General features: G+C 39.0%; 1 protein-coding gene across 1 annotated transcript; it reads right to left on the bottom strand.

Annotated features, from left to right (window-relative positions):
- Nucleotides 1-13,332: 13,332 nt before the first annotated feature.
- On the bottom strand, nt 13,333-16,079 carry GPR15 (G protein-coupled receptor 15). Its single transcript, XM_079973190.1, has one exon. It carries the CDS (start codon nt 15,057-15,059, stop codon nt 13,977-13,979), a length of 1,083 nt encoding a protein of 360 aa, XP_079829316.1. The 5' UTR covers nt 15,060-16,079; the 3' UTR covers nt 13,333-13,976.
- Between the last annotated feature and the right edge of the window lie 493 nt (nt 16,080-16,572).

Genomic DNA, 16,572 nt, shown 5'->3' with positions numbered 1-16,572 from the left:
GACTCCACACTTCTGTACCTATCTATTGCAAAAGAGCAGATGTGGAGGAAGCAGAGACCTATGACCCCTTAAATACATCTATATGAGACTAGTGAGTCTGCTTTGCTTTCAGAGGTGACATCAGCCGCTGCCAGTAAGAAAGGTGAGTGAAAAAAGACCTGTCTGTATGTATAATGCAGATCAGTTAGGGGAGATATTGAACATGATACATTTCAAGAAATTTGAATGTGGAGTGCACCATTGTACTATTTTTCATTCAACAATATGTCTTGGGTGGGCTGTGGGGATATTCTCCAGTACTGTACAGGGGAACCTTGGTTTTTGAACGTGCCCGCTGCCAAATGTTTCGTAAACCGAACGCTGAAAACCCGGAAGTGAATGCTTCTGTTTTCAAACACGCCTTGGAAGTCAAACGGCTTCCACGGCGTGTTTCTCAATTTTCACCATAGACTTTGCTGACAGCCCTTTGATCCTCGGTTTTCGAACGCTTCGGAAGTCAAACGGTCTTCCGGAACGGATTACGTTCAAAAACCGAGGTACCACTGTATTTGTTACAATTTTTGTGCTAGTACAGTACATACAGTAAGTATATACTTGTTGGCCACTGATTTGCGATTTTGTTAAGCAGGTGATTTTATTACTGATTTCAGGCTGTTTGTCACCATGTTATTTTTTTTCTTTTTTAAAAAATGATGGCGGTATAGAAAAATAATAACATAAATAATAACAAGAACTTGCACAAACAGATCCTGTGAACGGGTGTGGCAGAAGGAAAAAAGCAAATAGAAATTTGTAGCTGATTTCAGCAGTGCTATGTGTATTTGATTATTGGTCTCTATTCAAGTGTGGCGGTAGTGTCGCATTTTCCTTACAAAATACTGACAGAGTGCTTTCTTTGCAGCACTGTACAACTGTAGCATCAGAGTCTTCTGAAACAGTGACCTAGATCATGCTTCAGTATAAAGCTTGGGCTGTCACTCTGATCCTTCTCCTTGCAAATACCCTTACTGGTAAGATCAAAAGTGCTTTGATATGGCTTCAGATATGCTTTGCTTGCTGAATATAGGTTCCTGCTATCACCATACCCGGTTATACTGTTGAACTAAACACGAGTCAAAAAGTCATTGGGAAAAGGGGGGATAATCTAGAGTTCTTCATGTATTCTACAGCTCAAAGTCAAATAATTGCAACTCCAAATACTCCACTGTCCTTAGACACTGGAGAGAGTATTTATTATTAAATCTGTCAAATGATTAATTACTTTAAAAATGTAGTTATTCATCTAGTAGGCTGATTCATTTAGGTACTGAAAGGGCCACATTGCATTTCTTTTCATCAGATACTGTGCATTTGATGAATGCTGTATCTTGCCATCCTATACAAGATGAAACCCTAGTCCCAGGGTTTTGCTTATGTGGAGGTTTTCTCATAGACTGACAGACACGCCCGATCAATTGGGGCAACTGGTTTGAGTACAATCTTTAACTCACAGTGAAAATGTTAGTGAATTTTGTCAGCTAATAAATTAAAGCTTGTGGCTTTAAATTTTCACCCCCACCCTTTGCTCAGAAACAAATTCTGCATAATAGCAGATTCAGAAATGTCGTAGTGCAAGGGATCTATCATTCCCCCTGCCTATGCTATTTATGGATCTTGACAATGCTGTGTAAACATGTCTGTGTACACACACACACACACACACACACACACACACAAAAGATATGTGCCTTGCTTCTGAAGTTCTTAGGCAATACCTGTATCCAGCTGGACACTAAATTACAGAAGAGAATTTAAATTCATTTTCCCCTCCCCTCCCCTCTGCAGAAGTTGATGCTAAAGCCATCTCAAAGAGGCATGTCCGTAATGATTGGATGGTCATACCTGACGCAATTGCATTTTATGTGTTCGATGCTGTGAACAAAGTGTCTCCTAAAACTGCTGAGTTCTTGTATGGTGCTTTCCAGAATCCAATCATTCTTGAGACAAGGTATGTATGGTGATGATGACACATTTCTGTCATTGGTGGCGGTGGTTCAATTGTGGAGGTTCAAGCTACAGGAACAAGATTATAGAAATAAGCCAGCTTTACAGTGAAAATATGTACTTGGAATATTGTTAAGTTGTGGGTGAACATATCAGATGACACAGCGATTTCTCCAAAGCAGCTCTTTATTTGTAAGCTGGAACAGAACTGAACTGAAGGGCTCAGTTGCTTATATAGAGCTCCAGAACCTCGTTACTGTAACAACTTTCTAAAACTATCCAATCACTGAACGTCACTTTCGATCCTTCATTTGCATAACTATCTACAGTATCCCCCTGCTGGCCCAGGGTGAGAACTTCAGTACATAACAGATATATTTCTCCCCCACTAAAGTGTGGACAATGTGTGTTTATACTCGACTGGCTTACAAAAAAATGCTACATGTGCAAACTTTTCTCTTTCAGCATTGCACTGCTTTTGGCTAAGGGTATTGGCAAACTCCAGTGGGTGGTATAATTGGTAGCTTACTGGCAGAGGTGGGATTCACCCACTGTGTGTTTTGCCCATCCTGGGAGGCCAGGTACAACCTAGAACCTGCAAAGCACTTGAAAGTAGGGATGGGGGACAAATTCAATTCAGTTTAAATTTAAAGCCAAACCTATCAAATCCACACTTTCCAGAACAGTGCAGTATGCAGACTGAAATACTGCTAACCTTCAAAACTCCCATTTTGCAATGCACTTCTCCAGCCAACCAGTGCCTACAAAAATGCATATCTCAGGGGAAAGTGTGCATAAGAATGAAGGTATTAGTGAAAATAACATACAAAAAATGTGTTATGTTAGGGAAAATTGCTTCCAAAAATGTGTGCATTAGTCAAAATGACATATAAAAAATGTATGTGTTGGGATAAATTTTCACTAAATTGCTGGTGAATTTTCATTAGTTATTTTTTAAAAAATTGCTGCAGAAATTTGGAGAACTGAATTTAAGATTGGAAAAATAAGAAGTTGAGACAACTGCAGTTAGCAGGTCCTTCCATCCATACCAGAATGGGTTTCATATGAATGCCTGCTACCTCCTCCCACCCCATCTTCAGGCTGCTACCAGATGCAGATAGGGATGGCTCAAACAAGAGCCTCCTCCCTTGCATTTTTTTGTCATCCGGCCTGGTGAAGAGTTATAGTGAACATAAAAGCTTGTTGTGGCATTCTGGTTGGCTTAATAAAGTATAAGAGCCGTAGAGTTTCCTGGGAGCTCTGAAGAACATAGATGACCCTCTATAAACCGAATGAGGGAGCAATATATTTTGGGAGGGTTCAGGTTGTGAAGCTTCCACCCATGTCCAGCCTATATATGTTTGAGCCATAAGCCCTGCATCACAAAAATGCCACAAGCCTCCAGTGCCTTCCTCCCAAAGGAAACAGATTTAGAGTATGCGGTGAATCCCTGGAGTTCTCAACACTCAGAAAAATGAGGAAAGCATAAAAATACTGTGTATGAAATGTCATCTAGCATCTCATCATTACAGGTTTCTGTTTCCTTGCAGGAACTTCTTGATAAAGACAACAACTGAAATCAATCGAGCATTTCAACAACTGGTGGAGAATATACATGGTTTATGGACAAAGGAAGAAGCAGAACCAGCACAGCACTAGGACCTAAACGAATCCGTGGAGTGGCCTCTTCCTTGTATTCATCAGTGGATCATAATGTGCAGAGGGTTATCTTGGTATAGTTTTTATTATTATCATTGCATTTTATACTGTATATAAAACAGATACAATTATAACAGCCGACAAAAAATTAAAGATGAAAAACAAAACTATAAAATAGGCATATGGAATGAGTAATTAGACATGAGTTAAATTAACAAAGTCCAAGTAAAGACTATCAAATTTACCAGATCATTAAGTTTAGTTTCAGATTTGCCAGGCTTGTGATGAAGGTTATCTTGAAAATGATGCTTCCACTGTATATGTCATAAAGGAATGCCAAATCATATAAAATGTGTCTGGAGGTTCTAGCACTCATCGAAATCTCAAATTATGCTTGATTTCCTCCTTTATAGCTATATTCTAGAGTGAATGGTACCAAGCGTCCAGTGTAAGATTTTGGGCTGTTTTCCACTGAATTGCAATTATTGTTTGTGCTGCCGAGATCATATATAAGACCAGTTCTTTTGACCGTATATTTACATCATCAAAAAATCTTCAGTCACATGACTTCCAGTGCCTCACGAAGCATTGCAAGTCATGTCCAAGGCTTTGCGGGGCCTTGGAGGTGGAGTCTGAGGTCTCGCAGGGCCTTGGACATGACTTCCATGGCTCCCAGGCACCGCTGCGGAGCTCACAACGTAATGTCATGGCTCAATGTGAGGTCAGGATGTCACATTATGTCGTAGACCGCTGGGCACCCATAATCTGGGGCCCATGTTGGCACCCCTGGATCCAACAGAAGTCAAGCATGGCTCTCTCTCTCTTCCCATTCTGCTTCCAACTTCTAACTTTTAGCTCTCATAACCCAACTCTCACTCCTGGCCTTTGTCTTTGTAAATACTAGCAGTTTGGGGAGAGGGTCCCACCTATTTGTCATCTCGCACAGAGCCACTTCCTTTGTTACCTTAATGACCCATACATCAACAATTACCTCATCAGGAAGTTAGCCTGGCTTTTCCAGGAATTGAAATTGGATCCAGGAATTTGAAAGGCGCTCAAGCATACAGCTTATGTCTCCTAAACTCAGAACAGTACAATTTAGAAACAAATCCTTTTCCCTCTCTAGCCACTGTGTTTAATAAATTGTGTTAAGGGTCTCAGAGCTTGTGTTTTTACATGTTCCTTTATAATAAAACTATTAATTTGATGGAAATAAATCCAGTTTGTGTTATGATTTGACAAAGTCAATTTTATTTGGTTACTAGCTATAGGTTGATAATTGGTAATAGAAAACTTGTAATGTGTATAAACTTTTGGATTTGCAGTATTCAGATTGCTTCTCTCTCCCTTGCTGGAAAAAAATCTGGGTGAGTTGATATTGGAATTACTGGGGGGGGGGGGAATAGGTGCAAATTTAGGTTGCCTAGTTTTCCATATCTGAATAGTACAATTAGTAAATGAATTTGGTATAGAGTTTATTGGATCTGGTTTAAGATTCTCCTTGCAAGAAATGTTTAGATAGTTTGATTTCCCAGTGTTTATTCGGTTTCTCTTTGATTATATATCATAACCAGCTCAGTTGAAATGCAGAGTAGTAGAAATATAAATTAGGTATACCCCATCCATCGAACTGAGCTCTGCAAAATAAAAAGTATTGATTTAGTCTAGGTTTTTTTTCTTTTGCAAAATAAAATTATTATTTTAAGTTGGTATGTTTTCTCATACCAGAGGGAGAAAGTAGCCATTCTTCAGCAATGGCAGGTTATGAAGTCTTCCCAGAAGTCAACAATCACTTTGTGAATCATCGCAAGTAGTACAGCATATGTGCAACTCTGAACTCTTTGGAAGAAAAGTGTGCTTTTAAAAATGAAGTAAATAAATTGAATGCCTCCACATAATAAAATGTTATCTATGACTCACAATTATTAGGAGCCACTAGATCCGGCAGAGAATTTAGCAGTTTCCAGCATCTCCTGCAACAGCTTCCTTTGTGAAATGTGCTGCATGGCTGTAGAAAAACCAAATTAATAATGAATACAGTGTCACTTACATCTGTATACAGGGACCTATATTTTGGTCCTGTGAGGCAAACCCTCTTCTGGATACAGCCCACAAATCAGTCAGAAATGTGACTGAAAATCTGCCTTGGGGAACTCTTCAGTCAAACATTTCTTTGAGATTTCCTTAAACTATAAAATGACTTTGCCTCAGGTGTGGCTTTTTTTTAGTACTTGAAGGATTAGTGCACAGCATTTTTGTTAGTTTAAAATCTGTGGTGGATTCACCTTTTAATCCATTTGCATGAGTCACAGCATATTTCTTCGACAGTAAAGGGAAAGGACAGTTTTGGGTAACTCCTTCTGGTGTATTGTCATCAGTACAGCTACTGTATGAATCAAGTGAATTTTACATTCAGCAGGTTAAGCCAATTCAGTATTGGAAAATTTTGGATATATTATTTTGCAAGAATGATGCAAAAGCTGGTCTGCGTCGGTCTTTGTGTGAGGAAAAAGAAATTCTCACCATTATGAATGTTAACTGCACTATCCAGATCCATTTGCTTCATCAAGTACATCTTCATTATACCACTGGTTCATGTTTTGCTCGCTTCATGGAATGATCTTCCTTCCTGTGTGTTGATATGTATTGCTTTGGTACGGGACTTCTGGGGAAGTATAGGAATGGTTGCATACATCAGGAAAGGAGCTCTATGACAGTTAGGAAGTCCCTTCCGCTTTTCAATTTTCACTCCTGAAAATTAAGCTGAAATATGCCCCACCAGCTGCCACCTGTAAATGAGGTTGTGAAATAGGGAAGGTTTGGCTCAGTCCTAGTATTACCCTGGGCTGTCTTCAAGACATCAAAAGAGTTTGAAGAATGTAGAGACACTCAGCAAATCTGACAGGTCACTGCCAGAAACAGTTTTCTAGAACAGCGGTAGTGTCCACTGGGCCAGTTCTTCAATGACAGGTGAATCTAGACCAGCAGATGCATTCCTAATTTCACATTTGCCTATGAAATGTTACAGTAATACAGCAACACTGCCATCTTTGAATCTTGAAAGTTTTGCAGCAGCACAAATGACCGTAGCAATATTATTTTAAAATACTACTTTACAGTGTACACATGTAGTTCACTTGTCGTGATGAAAAGGAAAATATTGCACAAGAGGCTTCTCACTAAAAAAAAATTATTTGAAAACAATTATTTTTGAAAACAAAATTTCTTTGAAAACATTTTTTCATGTTTTTTTTTTTCCTTTGGGAAAGGGGTGTTTTTCCAGTGTTTATTATCATGTGGCATCACTAAGCTGCATCATGTAAGCCTTAGGAATTGGATCACTGCATACCTCACCCATTACATTGCCTGACCTTACTCTTAAGAAAATGTCATTCTCTAGTATTATTTGCAGTGTGACAGTCAAAACACTCCACAAACAGGAATTGTCTATACATTGTACACGCTTCCTTCAGAATATTGTACAGAAGTAACTACCTTGATTTAATCTGTTTTAGTCTTAAGAAGGACTGAATTATGATACACCATAAAGTATAAGAAGACAGATTTCACAAATGGAGTAAGTAGTGTAGGGGAAAATACTGCACTGTATATATGTACTTTTAAAAACTTGTCTATAGATTGGCATTTGCTATTTTAGACTTCGGATTTTCCGCTAATGTCCTTATTAAACGGCAAACTACCGGTATGTTTCTTGGTGATATACCAAACTCTTGCTGCCCTGTGGCTACAACATTCGCGTTCACACATATGCAAATTTGCCCATAAATAGAATCCGATTTAGCAGGCTTCAGTTTGTGGTAGAAGAAGTTCACCACATTCAAAAGGCAAAACATCAGTTACTTCCACTCTGACAGCAACATCGAGAGTATTAATCTGTTTGTTTCACCAAGTTGTTTTCCTTAGTAACATATTTGACTGTTTAAATAAATGTGTGTAAAGCCACTATCACTTGCCAGAAAGTAAGTACCGTTGATTTTAATTGCTCAAAATATTTGTGTATGTGTGCGCTGGAATTCTTTCTCAGCAATTAGTCTGAGCAATATCATTATCAAGATGAAGAAAAGTGACACGTCTAGCATGTTTTCACAAACCATACATTAACCAAGAGCAACCACACATGGCATAAACATCAGGGAAGAACTTTGTCAGTTTGGGAACCCATGATCTACATGTATTTTACCATCACTTATCTCTACCCTGTTTTACCCTACAAAGGAATGCTTAACAAGCTAGAGGTTAAAATATAGGAAGCTACTTTATACCACAGCAAACCATTAGTCCAGGCTTCCTCAACCTCGGCCCTCCAGATGTTTTTGACCTACAACTCCCATGATCCCTAGCTAGCAGGACCAGTGGTCAGGAATGATGGGAATTGTAACCCATCTGGAGGGGCGAGGTTGAGGAAGCCTGAATTAATGGTCATTCTCCTGGACTAATCTAGCTCAGTATTTACACTAACTGGTAGCAATACTCCCAAGGTTTCAGAGAAGAATCTTCATCAGCCCTACTATGGATTCCAAAGATTGAACACAGGAACCCATTTTCCATAGAAAATATGTATCCTATCACTGAGCCACAGTCTTTCATTTATTTAAAATACTATGTCTCATCTCTTAATCATAAGGACTCCTGAGGCAGCAAACCGGATAAAGACACCACTTTAAAATCACTAAAAAAAAAAATGTAAGCAGATTAAAATACCCAACAAAATTAAACAATAGCTGTAGCACCAAAATGTATTAAAGCCTGGGTGGGGGTAGAGGGAGCAGCATCTTTAGTTTATTTCTAAAATCAATAGGGAGTCTGGTAAGAGGCGGATTTAGGGGAGTGCAGCCAGTTCGTTCACACTGGGCACTGAGCTGCAACAAAGACTTAGAACAGAAGGTGAGAGTCAGGGGTGAGCATTGAATTTTGGTGTCACAGAGGGTGCCACTGAAATTTGAAAGCCCAAAGTCTGCCACTGATCTGGTAGAACATTCCAGAGGCCAGTTTCAGAGGCAAGGGGGCACAATGGACAAGGCACTGTTACTAGTTGCTGCACACCTCACTTCAGAAGGTGAGGGAAATCTGAGAAGGTCCTTTGAAGATTATTAAAGATCAGGCTATCTTCAGATAGCCTGGTTCAAAGCCATTTAAGGCTTTAGTGTTCAAAATCAGGACAATTGGACCCAGGAACAAAATAGTAGCTGGTTGAGAGTCTGGTCTGACCTTAAACATTGGTAAGATCTAGATACAAATTCAAATTCGAGTCTTCTGAATGCCTATGTAGCAAAAACTGCACCATCCACAAAGAAGAAGGGATGTATCTGCAGACACAGATTACTCTTAGGGTGGGAGGGGTGGACTAAAAGGAAGGAACCCCCAATCAGGTCTAGCAAAACTCAATGGCACAGAACGTTGAGAAGAGTGACAGGGTAAAAACCTGGGTGGGAAAGATGTCTCCCAATGTCAGTTGCTGAGAATCACAGTTGGTGATTCCCTCATTCCCTCAATGGTCTTCCCTCATTGACATCTGTTTGGACAGTATAACAACAGGATATTGCACCAGAGGAGCCATTGGCCTGATCTATGTTCTTAGTATGGAGTGGCTAGAGCAGAACACACAGAGATGAAGAACCATATCATTCTATGGACAGGTGATTTCCTGGTTCACACTGTGAAGTATTGTATGTTCTCAGTAGAGAAATTAAAGAACTGAATGTGGCTGGGATTGATCACAAATGTATCTACCCTACACACATGAACCTCAAATAAGAAAGGGAAAGAAGAAAAATGGCCAATGAGAACTGAGAATGTTCAGTGTGAATGGAATATTGACTGGTTTGGGAGAGGAGGAAAATCAGGCTGTGTATCCATTACCATTTACTCCCACTCCAGTGCATGCCCCCTGCTGGTGTCTGAAGAGGGCTGCACATGATGTGGGCCACAAGTCATATGAATCCTGCAGTTTATTGAGAAATACTGCTGTTTGATATACTTTCTCTCAATCCAGCATCTATCTGATTTGAAAACAGAAGCTATGATTAAGCTGTGGTTTGTATGTTTTAGACAGCCATTGCACATGCTCAGATGAGAGCTTCAGTGAACTGGAGTTTGATGTGGGGAAACAATCTGGTAATGGGCACCAGCTGATATTTGTTGAAGGTTGCTGGGAATTGAAAATCTATGAGAGATAAACTACAGTGCCTCAGAATTCTTTGACGGAAACAATGTGCTTTAAAGATATAGTGTGTGCACAACCTTGTTGGTAGCATAATTTAATAGTAGTTTTCATCCAGATCCAACCAATTTTCTATGCAGGAAGCACTGCTTGAGGAAAAATCTGGCACAATTATGTATGGTGATTTTTTTTCACTGTCTCCTGTGTGAACGGCTCAATCCACGTTTCTCTGCATCTGTAATACTGAAAGCTGGGTCTGCCAGTTAATGTTGCCTGTGTTCCAGATAATGGTGCTGCTTATTCAGTGTTTGTGAGATCTGTAAAATACGTGACCATAGAAAAATTCAAAGGTCTGTTTGCACTTGCCATGGACAGAGATACAGGTGTGCAGAATGCTTGATCAAGTCAAGTTGCTTTGATGGCTTGAGCTAAGCTGACAGAAAGAAATGGACCCATGCCAACTTTTATAGAATTTTTTACTGCCAAGTATACTGCCTTAAGTTTCATGATGGAAGAAAAGTGTGAGGTAAAAATGTACTAAATACATCCACGCCGGAGATTTAAAGTAGCTTAACCATCAACTCTTCTTCCCAGGGCACTCTGGGAATTATTGTTCTGTGAGGATGATAGAGGGGTCTCGTAATGATTCTCAGCACCCTTGACATATTACAGCTCTCAGGATTCTTTGGGGGGAACCCTGACAGCTAAGGTGGCATAAAAGCACTTTACATGTATAGTGAGGATAAGCCCACATGCAACGCTTACCTGGGCTCTTGATTTAAAAAAAATAAATCTTGCTTTTGAATAATGAATAACTGTGAGAACAAACCTATCGTGCAATGAGCATTTCCTTAACTGGTAGAGAGATGAGTCAGTTTCTACAAAGAGATGTTAGAGACAGCTCACTGCTTGGTAGCAACTGACTCAAATCAAGCAAACATTTTCCCACTACCCTTACAAACGTGCTGAAAACTCAGTATAACTCAGTATACAGCAGCTTGGGGGAAGCCCAAAAGAGTTTCACTGACTTTTTAACCCCACACTTTTGTCCACATAAAAATGTGTAAGGCATTCCCACTGTCTAGAGCAGTAATTTATTTTCACATTACCATATGAAAGGTGCTCTCGGATTGTGCAGCATAAGAATAGCTAAGGAGATGAAGACTGAATATTTACCCCTCAAGTAGTTATTCCTGGAGGTATGTAATTTCACTGGGGTGGGGAGCTCTTTAGAAGTTAATGTGTGTCTTTGTTGGGGGGGCTCCTGATTATTCTGTTATGTGGGGGGCCCTGTCCTTCTGGAAAAAAAGAATGTTGATGACAACTAAATGGGGTGGTATATTAGAGGTTTATAAAATGAACACACAAATAGCCCATCGGCTAAGTGTGTTCAGTGGCCATAGAATGTTGACTGACTCTTATAGGAAAGTGCCAAGTTCTACTTGTTTGTGTTATTGGTCCTCCCCACAATTATCAACAGCAACAAATCAGTTTGCCTAGCACAGTGCCAGCCTGAAGAATTCATTTAAAACCACTGATCAAGTTTCATTTCTAACCTAAAAAACAACAACAAAAAGCTATTTAGTTTCACAGCTTGGTTTTACTTTATCTCAGCCTATGCCACATAATCTGTTATCTTATGTCATCAACATAAATAAGCATTATTTCCTGCCTGCTGAAAAATTGGGGGGGGGGGGGGAGAGCGTATTTGGTCTGAACACTTGAGGCTCCCATCCGAAGTATATTTACTTGCGAATAAGTCCCACTGATGGAAATAGGGTTTAGGAAGTATGATTGGGACTGGACTTTGTTAGAAGTCACCTTGTGTACACCTTCAAATTTCTTAACAGAGTTGCGACATTGAAAATTGGAAGTGTGTTATGTACAGAATAACCCCAAAGCACTAGAGAGGCATTGTTGCACTAAATAATTTCTTCTATCATGGGGGGTTTAATGTCACCCATCACTAACTTTGCTACATGCCCTCATCAAGTACTTTTTCCTAACTGGAGAGTGTCAATATAAACGGTCTCTTGCTTGCCTAGTTGGGGGGGGGGGAGAAAAAACCCTCTAACTTTTGCACAGATAGAATGTAGCCTATACAAAGGTAAAGGGCACTCAATCATTGCGCCACTCACTTTTGTCGCTGCCTCTGACAACTGGTGGCATCATCTCCACCTCAAGGTTGCCCATAATGGGATGCAGGTATCAAATTGTTTGCACTAAAGCTTGCTAGGAACAAGTATAATTGCTCATACTAAAACCAGGTGTGATCCAGATCTCTCTCCATACTTAAGTGAAATACACGAGTTCCTTCATAGGTGGAAAACAGAAATAAAGGTAAATTGGGTACTCCTTACATTAACAGAGGTAGAAGTTAATTTGAGGTGGTGTGCTAGGTAAGAAATCAGTAGAAGCCAATTTGGTTAGCAGTTGGAGGCACTGGTCTCACCGAAAGAAGTCTATTCTTTGGGTGTTATGCTGTTGTTTTCCAGCTTGTAGAGGTTGGAACCCCTATTTCTCAGTTCCAAATACAGAATTCTGTCTCCTACACAACACTAGCAAGGTCTAGTAAATCTGTGTAAAAAATTATGAGCTAGAACTCTGCATTATGAACCACATCTTCAGCAAGTTGAAGATCCAGAATGTCTTAAAGGGGGATAAATAATGCCATTTGAAGTAGGTGTGTGTGTTAAAATAGAAAGGATATTTTAATTTAGTTTAACTAGGATTATTTTTCATCATGATCATATTAATATTTTTAGAAATCTTCTACCCAGCAAATGCAGTGTTTCAGTTATATTTTATTTCAAGAGAAGAAAAGTAAATTCACAGTGATCAAATGAAATCAACATGTACACTTTTTTTAGTTCATATACTTAATTGTTTATTCTTCTTAGTGAAAAGAAAAATGCCAGTTTAAAAAACACACTTTAAAAATTTACATTTGCAAAAAAAATCACACTGATTTCCAAAGTTAATGTACAAATTTCTAAAACATGTTCACCTTTCCTAAAATTTCAAAAATTAAAACTGCTGTTGAAGGGAGGCAGTGTTCAGTCTCTGAGAGGCAGATACGGTAAATTAAACAGCGTAGTGCCTGGCATGCTCTGGTCCATAGGGTCACAAAGAATAGGACACAACTTAACAACAATAACAATTCTTGTTCTGATGGTAAGTTGAATGAAAAAACATTAAAGAAACTCAATACTTAAAATTAGTGGTGAGCATAGGCGTCTTTTATTCTAGAAATCAGTTATCCTCAATCATGAGTCATGCATGAGATCAAGAGAAATATCTAGTACTGATCTCCCAGCAACTGATCTAAGTCAACAGATTATAATTGTCTGAAGAGTTCTTGTGCTGAATAATTTTTATTCTTCCTGTGAAATTCTAACTGAATTTCCAATACTTATTGTACCATTTTACACAAATGAGAATGAGATTTACAAAAGGAAAAAATATTTTATGTATATATTTCTTTAGAAATTCTTTCAAAAACCCCTCTAAAATTATTATAACAGCATTATTTAAGGTTGTCATCCTATGTAGTCTTATCACGGCACAATGCAACTTACATTTTCAAGTATACATAGGATTGTGTTAAACTAAAAGTTTACACGTAATAGTGCAAACACTGAGAGTTGAAAATGCAGATAAACAAAAAAAGTATAGATTTTAAAAGAATCCTGAGCAATTCAGTATTATAGCATTTAACAAGAAAAGATGCAGAATATAACAAAAAATGCATTCTAAACTAATTTTTCTATGTTAATAAGATTTTATAAAAGAGGCAGGTATGAAATGGTTTGGTTGCTCTGAGTTTGTAATATTGTACTTCTTATGGAGCAGCAGAATATTGACCTAAGGTTTTCCACGGTTTGTTTCTTAATGGTTGGTAAGCCTCTTGGTGTAATTGCCAAATAACCTTCAAGTCTGCTAATATTACAGACTATATTCCAATTGAACTTTGTAATTGGCTACATGGTTTAAGATAAGAAACATGCCATTTTATGAAATACAATTTACTGTCATATTACAGTCAATTAACTTTTTTGATTTGTTCTAATCTTTTCATTTTCTTACATTTCCATTACCTCTTGATCTTACTCTTGACATGGAGACACTGGATCTTTCAGAATTATGACTCTTGTCAGAATGATACTGACCTCCTCCTCTTCCTAGAAACATCTTCCCTGTGGGCAAACGCAGTCAAGGAGTAGCTAAGGCGAGTGTCTGAGCTATCAGAACTGGTTCCAAAGTTGTTGGCCTTTGTGCACGGAGTTATACATTGCATCACTGCCCTACGGATGTAGTCATCAAACAAGTAGTAGATGAAAGGGTTTGTGCAGCTGTTGGCAAACGCAAATGGGCCACTCAGTTCCATACCGATATGGGCAACTTTGTAGGGAAGGCAGAAAGGTGGCTTCAGTTCCTGGATAGCAGACATCAGAGCTACAAACTTAAAAATGTTGAAAGGAGCCCAAGATAAAACAAAAATGATCACTACAGTGAAGACAATTTTGATGGATTTCTTCAGCTTTTTATCATGTTTTCCAGATTTCTGATAATGCACACAGAGTTTCTTGGTGATGGAGCAATAAAAAGTCAAGATGATGAACAGAGGAACAAAGAATGCCAAAATCAGAAGCAGCAGCGACCCAATCCGGTGAGTGGATGTGATTTCCTTGTCCACACAATATGTGCTGTTGTCATATCTCCTCAGCTCTCTGGACAGAAGGGTAGGCAATCCAAGTAGGCAGGAGAGAATCCAGACACAAGTGCAAAGGATGATGGAATACAGCTTTGTTCTGATCCTCCTAGCCACTGATGGGTACATGATTGCCAGGTACCGATCGCTACTCATGCAAGTAAGGAGAAAGACAGTGCAGTACATGTTGACTGAGATGGTGTAGGAGCTGCCTTTGCAGAGAAAAGCGCCAGATCTCCAAAGTCCCGAGGTCCTCTCTTTGTCTACCCAAAAGGGTAATGTGATAAGGAATATAAAATCAGACACTGCCAAGTTGACAATGAAGATATCAATTAGCCTCTGAACCTGCCGTTTGAAGATTAGTGCTCCTATTAGAAGGGCATTGCCAGCAATCCCCACCAGGAATACAATGGTATAGAGAGCAGGCAGGAAAATGTGTTTGTAAGGCAACTCCACAGCTGAGCAGTTATCTTCAGGAGGATCTGTGTAGAAATAGTAATCATAGCTAGAAGTTGATTTCTCCATCTCAAAAATGATTTGTGCGAAGAAGCTTTCAGCACTTTTATGTTCTTTTTGGCACCACAGATGACAGTTCTCTTCTTTTTTCCTTTCAGTTTATTCCAGATGATCAGAAAAATCTGACGTACAACCTATCAATCTCTGACTAGGTATTTAAATGTCTAGCACAGAATGGGAGGGCCTGGTTTGATTTGACCAACCAGCATGCTTATACAGGCAGCTTTGATCGTAAAATATGGTAGGGTGGGTTTCCTTGAAATTTTGGGAAGTGGGGAGGGGAGAGGTTTAAGTTTCTTTGTAAATACAATTTATTAGTTGAGGTTTTTGAGGTTATAGATGGTTAGCAGAAGTAAGAAAGTGGTGAATTCAGTTCGTCAGGGTGGGTTGTTATTTAAATAACCGTTAGTTGTCTAATCTGTGTTTCTAAACTTGGGAGGGTTACACTCCCGCAAGCTTTACCAATTGACATGTTGCTGTTATTTGAAGAATGAATGTCCAACGCCTTCTCAATTCTGACAGCAGCAAAATCTTGCATACAAAGATGTGCTTTAAAACTTCTACCTGACCTTTAATGTCAAATTTTATTCTGTATTGCTCTTAAAAACAGTATCTTGCCCCTATATCTTTCCTGAAGCGTTTAAACACTCTTTTCTTAACCTCAAGTTTTGGTCCACCCTGTTAGCGGCAGAACCAGAAAAAATATATATCAGGGTCACAGGAGAGGGAAAATGAATTTATGGGATGGTAGAGCTTTGCCCCACAGATTAAGACTTCTCATTGAGAAACAGAAGGATATTTTGCATTCATGCTACAATCATAAACAGATTTTATTTGAAAAAATCATATTCATTTTTATGGCTTTCACAAAAGGATGCTTAGGATTGCAACCTTGTTTTAAACTCTGTTTAATTTGTATGTGAACTGTCTTTTCTTTGAGTAACCATAGAGGGAGAGACTATGGCAGTGGTTCTCAAAGGGTGTGGTGTGCTACAGTTGTGTGGCAGAAGAGGATAGCAAATGTGGCAGGAAAATTCAAGGACAATCAAAAAAACATTTAAGCATTTCAGTGTGGCATACTATCAATTTCGGGGAGGGGGTATACAACCAGAAACAGTAACCAATGCCTTTATTCAGGAGCACTGGTTATTCTTCTACAGTTCTCCATGACATATTGTTGTGAACAGAGATTTTCAATTGTGAGAAATATGAAAGATCAGAAAATAGAAGCTTTTTTTTGTCGACAGAGCTATATCTAGGCCCCTTGCACCTCTTGGCAAGGAAGTATATCGGCACCTGCTCCCCATTTGCACAAGCAAATTTTTAGAAAAACAATTGAGAATCACTGGGCTACTTCTCTACAGAGCCATCTATGCCTTTACTTGAACTATGCTTCATAGCAACTGGGGACACATATGTATTGTAATTTGTTACTCCAAGAATGCTCCTTTATTGAACCTATCTAAAAGTTCTAGACAGATTCCCAAGAAAATTGTAAATAAAATTGTGCCAAGGTAAAACC

Source organism: Podarcis cretensis (assembly GCF_951804945.1).
Source record: "Podarcis cretensis genome assembly, chromosome: 4".
Taxonomy (NCBI): domain Eukaryota; kingdom Metazoa; phylum Chordata; class Lepidosauria; order Squamata; family Lacertidae; genus Podarcis; species Podarcis cretensis.
This window is presented reverse-complemented; position numbering and strand designations above follow the sequence as displayed.

Coding starts and splice junctions, on each gene's coding strand:
- GPR15 (XM_079973190.1), bottom strand. CDS start 15,059: ATGGAGAAATCAACTTCTAGCTATGATTACTATTTCTACACAGATCCT.